At 38.1% G+C, this 6,000-nt stretch overlaps 1 protein-coding gene across 1 annotated transcript in view; it reads right to left on the bottom strand.

Moving 5' to 3' along the window:
• Window positions 1-3,188: 3,188 nt before the first annotated feature.
• Window positions 3,189-6,000, bottom strand: part of ADGB (androglobin) — a gene marked incomplete at both ends in the record, with an annotated part of 172,304 nt that continues 169,492 nt past the window's right edge. Inside the window, one exon of the mRNA XM_080700144.1 lies at window positions 3,189-3,374. Coding sequence (XP_080556270.1) covers window positions 3,189-3,374 — 186 coding nt within the window. The remainder of the gene's footprint in view (window positions 3,375-6,000) is intronic.

Below are 6,000 nucleotides of genomic sequence, written 5' to 3'. Positions count from 1 at the left end.
GACAGGAAGATCGCTGGTTCCAGGCCAGCCTCAGCAACTTAGTGAGGCCCTGTTTAATGAATCTCCAGTACCAAAAAAAAAAAAAAAAAAGAGAAGACAACAAAAAACAACAACAACAATAAAAAACCCAAAACTGCATGCTATTTAGAGTATGACAGGGACTTCCGGGAAGATGGCGACCGAGAAAAGCGGGGCTTAAGAGTCCCACTAACAACCAATCTCCATTACCACAAAAAGAGCGCCTTTCATAGCCAGAAAACACCATCACCAGAAAAACAAAAAAAACCACCAGGCTCCAGAGAGAAAGCGGACTGAGAACAGAGCGCAGGGCCACAGAGGAGACACACGAGCCCGAGGACGCGGCAGCAGCGCCATACTGCCGGCAGCAGCGGCGAACTCAGCGGACGGCTACAGCAAGCCGAGGTGAGCCGATGCGGAACAGCCAGGCAGGATCTTTCGGCGCAGACAGCATTTAAAGCTCCCAGTGGCTGAGCTCAGCACACGCTGCAGGGATTCAGAGTGAAAATCAAAACCAGAGAAGAAAAAATACGCCAGCCTCATGGCCGAGGGCGTGGCAGAGGCGCCATATTGCCACCGGCGGCGGCAGCAGCAGTGAATTCACCGAGTCCAGTACAGCTACATCTACGTACTCAAGAACAGTGAGTCAAATTGCGGGCCACAGAGGAGAAATCGCAGTATTGTGCCTCCTGGGACTTGACCCAGTGAGGGAGTGGTGGTGGCAGAGATATCACACCATAGGAGAATGTGCAACCTGGCACCCCCCACAGTCTAAAGCAGCCTCTATCGACTCCCTGGGTCGGAGACTCTATGATACAACCCAGTAAAGAAGTAGTAGGGTCTGAGATAATACAGACTTGAGATCCAGAGCACCTTAAGTGAAGCCATAGTGACCCAAGGGAAGAACCCAGAGAAGGCACAAACCTCCGAAATCATGGGAAAGAGGAATAACACTGAAGTAATGAATGTGCACAACCCCACAACATCAGAACCTGATAAAACAGAAAATCAGAGATTTCTAGAAGATCAAATCAGGAAAATAACTGTAGAAATAATAGAGGTGTTTCGAAAATAACTCAGAGAGAGCCAAAAAGAGATAAAGGATGCAATTAATGAAGTAAAGGCCTCAATTCAAAGCACAAACAACCGATTAGACCACATGGAGAACAGAATCTCGCTCTTAGAAGATGAGCAATCCAAAAATGAATGCATAGTTTCTAATCTAGAAAAAAATATCCAACAGCAGGAATCTGACATTGAAGAAATATGGGCCCATCTTAAGAGAGCTAACCTAAGAATAATTGGAATAGAGGAGGGAAAAGAAAGTGATACCAAAGGGATCAACAATCTCTTCAAGGAAGTAATAGCAGAAAATTTTCCAAATATAGAGCAAGAGGTTGATACACAGATCCAGGAAACTTATAGAACTCCCTTTAGACAGGATCCGAGAAGAGGATCCCCACGCCATATAATTGTCAAAATGACCAATGTGGAAGCCAAGCAGAGAATCTTAAAGGCAACAAAAACAAAGGGCCAAGTGACATTCAGAGGCAAACCAATTAGAATCACTCCAGACTTCCCAAACCAAGTCATGAGAGCCAGAAGGGCTTGGAGTAACATATTCCAAACTCTGAAAGAAAACAACTTCCAGCCAAAAATTTCCTATCCAGCAAAACTTTCTATCAAATTAGATGGAGAAATAAGAAGCTTCCATGACAAACAGAAACTGAAGGAATTTATGTCTTCAAAACCAGCGCTAGAGAACATACTCAAAGAGATTAACTACAAAGAAGAAATAGGTAACACTCACCAGAACCAGAGAAACAAGAGTTTCCATCCAACAGACAACTAAGATTGGTTATCTGTGGAGATTCATTATTTATGTTAGTCTTTTACCTATCTCTAAATTGTATTGTTTGCCTTTATTGTTGTTAATTTTTAGGATTTCTAGTTGGAATATTAATATACCTTCAGATATAGCATTTGGAAATATTTTATCCAATTCTATTAGTAACTTTTAACTCTGTTTACATTGTCTTTGGATATACAATATTTTCTTTTATTTTTTAGGGAGTTTGTATATTCTTCTGTTGCCTGTGCCATTGAAATCATATCCAAGAAATCACTGCTAATTTCAATGTTGTGAGGTTTTATGACCCAGATTTTCTCCTAAAAGTTTATAGTCTTAAGATTTATATTTAGGTCTTTTATCTAGTTTGAGTTAATACTTGTATGTGGGATTAGGTAAGGGTCCAATTTTATTCTTTTTCATGTAATTAAATTTTCAACAATATTTAGTTAAAAGATTATTATTTCCACCACCAAATCTTCGTGGAAACCTTGTCAAAAATAACTTGACAATATAGGGAAGAAGTTAGCTCTAGGCTTGTATTTAACTCCAATGGTCTATATATCTGCCTTTAGAACAGTACTACACTGTTTCAATTATTGTAGCTTTATATGGTTTGAAATCAGAAAATATACATCTTCTAGCTTTGTTTTTGCTTCGAGATTGTTTTGGGTATCTAGAGTCCATATTCCATATCAGGATAGATTTTTTTCTGAAAAATAAATATATGATAGTTTCACCTAAAAAAAAAGAAAAAAATATTCTCTGGTAAGAAAGAAAGCAAAAAGAAATATTGAAATATTATCTTTAAGTCATCAAAAGCTTGGTATCAGACAAATGAAACTGTTATGTGAGATTATCATTTTTAATTTTGGATAAATTGCTATAATACTAGATGTCAACCACTAAGCCAAGCATGGGAGGGAGGGATGGGGAGAGAATGGGGTGGGGATCGGGTGGGGGCTGACTGGGCGATGTGTGCATGTATGTCTACAAAAGTTTGTATCCCACTATGATGTATGAATACAGTGCACCAATAAAATAAAATTTAAAAAAATAGAGTATGACATAAATATTTTATTACAATCTAAGCATTTGGTACAGTTTTATTAAAATTAGACCATTTTAACCTCTACTTCAAATACTAACCTTTGGAGAAAACCAACATATTAATATTAAAATGTAGGAATTATTTTCAGGATAAGAACATTTCTATCTTTGATTGCCCTGACACCATATTTTATGAACAGACAGAGCTATAGATCATTAAACAGTTTTCTCCCTCTACAGAAGAATGGGGTTGTCAAGGGCCACCTCCTGGTTACTTTTTCTTTGGTTTCTTTTTTTTCTGAGTGTCAGGAACTGGGGATTTCTTCTCTGGCTCCACCCGCAGTGCAGCCTCCTGAGCTGCCAGTGCTTCCAACCTTAGGCGCTCAGCTTCCAGCAATTTGTTTCTGTACTCTTCTCGAATACTAAAGATCTTTTGTCGGGCTTCATCCAGGGAGTCCTATTCCAAAACAAAACCTTCAATAAATTAGTCCCACTCATGCAGGTTCTTGGTCAAAGAGGGGGAAAAATAGCAGTACCTTGATCCTTTCTTTATGCCTATAGAGATTCACAAGGAAAATTATTGAGGGTGAAAAGTAGATTCCAGTATCTAATGTTTATCAGTGCACAAAATATGAGAGAACAATATGGTATTTGTACACGAGATGAGATGATAAACAGAAGCATTGGTAGGGGACAAAGAGAAAGGTAAAGAAAGAAATAGGTAGAGACTTTGGCAAAGGAATTGTTTGCCCTAATTGAGTTCATATAATCTACATAAAAATAGTCTTGTCTCTCACATAGTGACTGCACTCAGTAAACTGTAGTGTCGCTCTGACAAAATATATCTGAGCTGTACTTGAAGAACTTCCAAATAATATCACCTAATCCACCGGTTTATGTTGTCATTGTCAGCTTGGCTTTCATTCTCCTTACTCCAAAGAACTGTATTTACCAAGGCCACTAGCCACCAACTTGCAGTTAAACCAAATTCATTTCTTGGTCCTGTTTTAACCTAACCACACTCTCTCTTCCCAGGCCAACTGATTCCATGTGGCTTTCTGGATGCCACACTTTTAATTTTCTGCTGTGTCACGAGGCGTTTCTTTTCAGTCACCTTGCTGATCCCCCCCCCTTTTTTTTGTGGTACTAGGTATGGAACTCAGGGACATTCTACCTCCAAGCTACACTTCCAACCCTTTTTATACTTTTGTTGGAATCATGGTCTTTCTAAATTGCTGAGAGTCTTGCTACATTGCTAAGGCTGTCCACAAACCTGTTACCCTCCCACCTCAGCCTTTGATGTACTGAGATTACAGGTGTGCACTACCACACACCTGGCTCTCCTTATCTCTTAATGTGGATGTGGCCATGTTGTTATTTAAAAATTTTTAAATTATGTAATAAAATATAAGGGCTAGTGATCTGATGCCTCAATAGAACCTTCTAAGAATGTTTGCTTTTCCTACATTCCAAATTGTTCAAGAAATGTCCCATGTTTCTATAACTGGCATTATTTTTTTTAGATGTTTAGACAAGCTGGGTGTCAGAACCAGTATTTCCAAAGTTTTTGGTGAAAGAAAAACACTGCATCACTGCATTGACCATCAGAGCAATGGATTTCCTAAACCAATTGTACAAGTATATGGTAATAGCATTCAGAGAGAGATATTAATGGTGTAAAGGATATTTAATAAATGTGAATAATCTGAGAATTGAACATGTTTTCATCTCTTTGATAAGAAATATGTAAAATGGCTCCAACCAAAATGAGGGTGTTCATTGGCACCTCACACTTCAATGAGTGAGGTTTGAATTCAAAGCTGTCTCAGTTAATATATCTTCTCCATCTCATGCCCATCCATTGAATTAGTTTGTCTATTAATTGTAGAGAACAATAATAACAATCCTGACAATAATATCAATCCCTGTGTGTCTGGTAATTTAAATTGTTTACTAGATGATAATTTGAATCTGTGTACTTTTAACTTTCATTCACTGATTTAATGATTTATTTATTAAGCAAACTTTTATAAAGCAGACATCTTTTCCAGTCTCTAGGGACACAACAGTGAATCAAAACAAAGTCCCTGTTCATAAGCAATCTATGCTCTAGAAGAGAGATATTAAAAATATATGCAGATTTAACATATCTAATATATCTATATTTTATTTTAAACTAATAAAGTTTAAACTATTTTAAACTAATACAATATTTTTATTTTAAACTAATGCTTTAAAGAAAAGTAAAACTAGGCATGGTCATGCAAATTTTGAGGGTACTAATTTTGAAAGGGTAGCTAGTGAGGATTTCTCTAATAGAGTGTAGATAGATGAGATGGACCACAAAATGAGGGTGTACACCACTTGTCTCTAGTAGGGATGGGTGTTCTAAGGAAGAGGTAGGAATAAAGGCAAAGGCCCAGAGGTGGGAACACGTGCAGGTGATGGTGGAAAAGTGAAGTCACTGTAATGGAATCAAAAGGGACAGAGTGGGTAGAGAGAGACGAAAAAACAAGAAAAGAGAGGAGAGTGAGCATGTGTTTATGTGGGCCTGTATGGGTCATAATCAAGACTGGCCCTTTTCTTAGTGAAAAGTTTAGCCATTAAAAGTGAAATGATCCCACCACCCTCTATTTTCAAAATGTCTAAACCAAACTGTTAGTTCAATAAATTATTTCCAATTATCTTCCAGGTCCACGGTAGCATTCACTTCTGTATTAGTTTTCTAAAACCACAATGAAAAAATATCTCAAACCCACACACTAGGTAGCCCAAACCACAGGAACTTATTATCTCAAAGTTCTTGGAAGCAGAAGTTCAAATCAAGGTATCATCAAGGCTGGCTTATCTTTGAATTTGTTTGTGACCATGTGACTTCTTCCAATAATGAAATGTGAGCGGAAATAATGTGTCCTTTGTGGGTGGGCACAGAAACAGCCACTGTGTAATTCACCATGCTCTCACCCCTTTCATTATCGTCATGGGAGAATTTGAGTATGGAATCTCCTTCAGCCTGAGTGTCTTAATACATATAATAAGGATCCTCTACAGAACTGTATCCTACATGAAGCTAGAATGAGAAA

Source organism: Muscardinus avellanarius (genome assembly GCF_963383645.1).
Source record: "Muscardinus avellanarius genome assembly, chromosome: 8".
NCBI classification, from domain to species: Eukaryota; Metazoa; Chordata; class Mammalia; order Rodentia; family Gliridae; genus Muscardinus; species Muscardinus avellanarius.
Note: the sequence above shows the minus strand (reverse complement) of the source record. Positions and strands in the feature narration are given on the sequence as shown.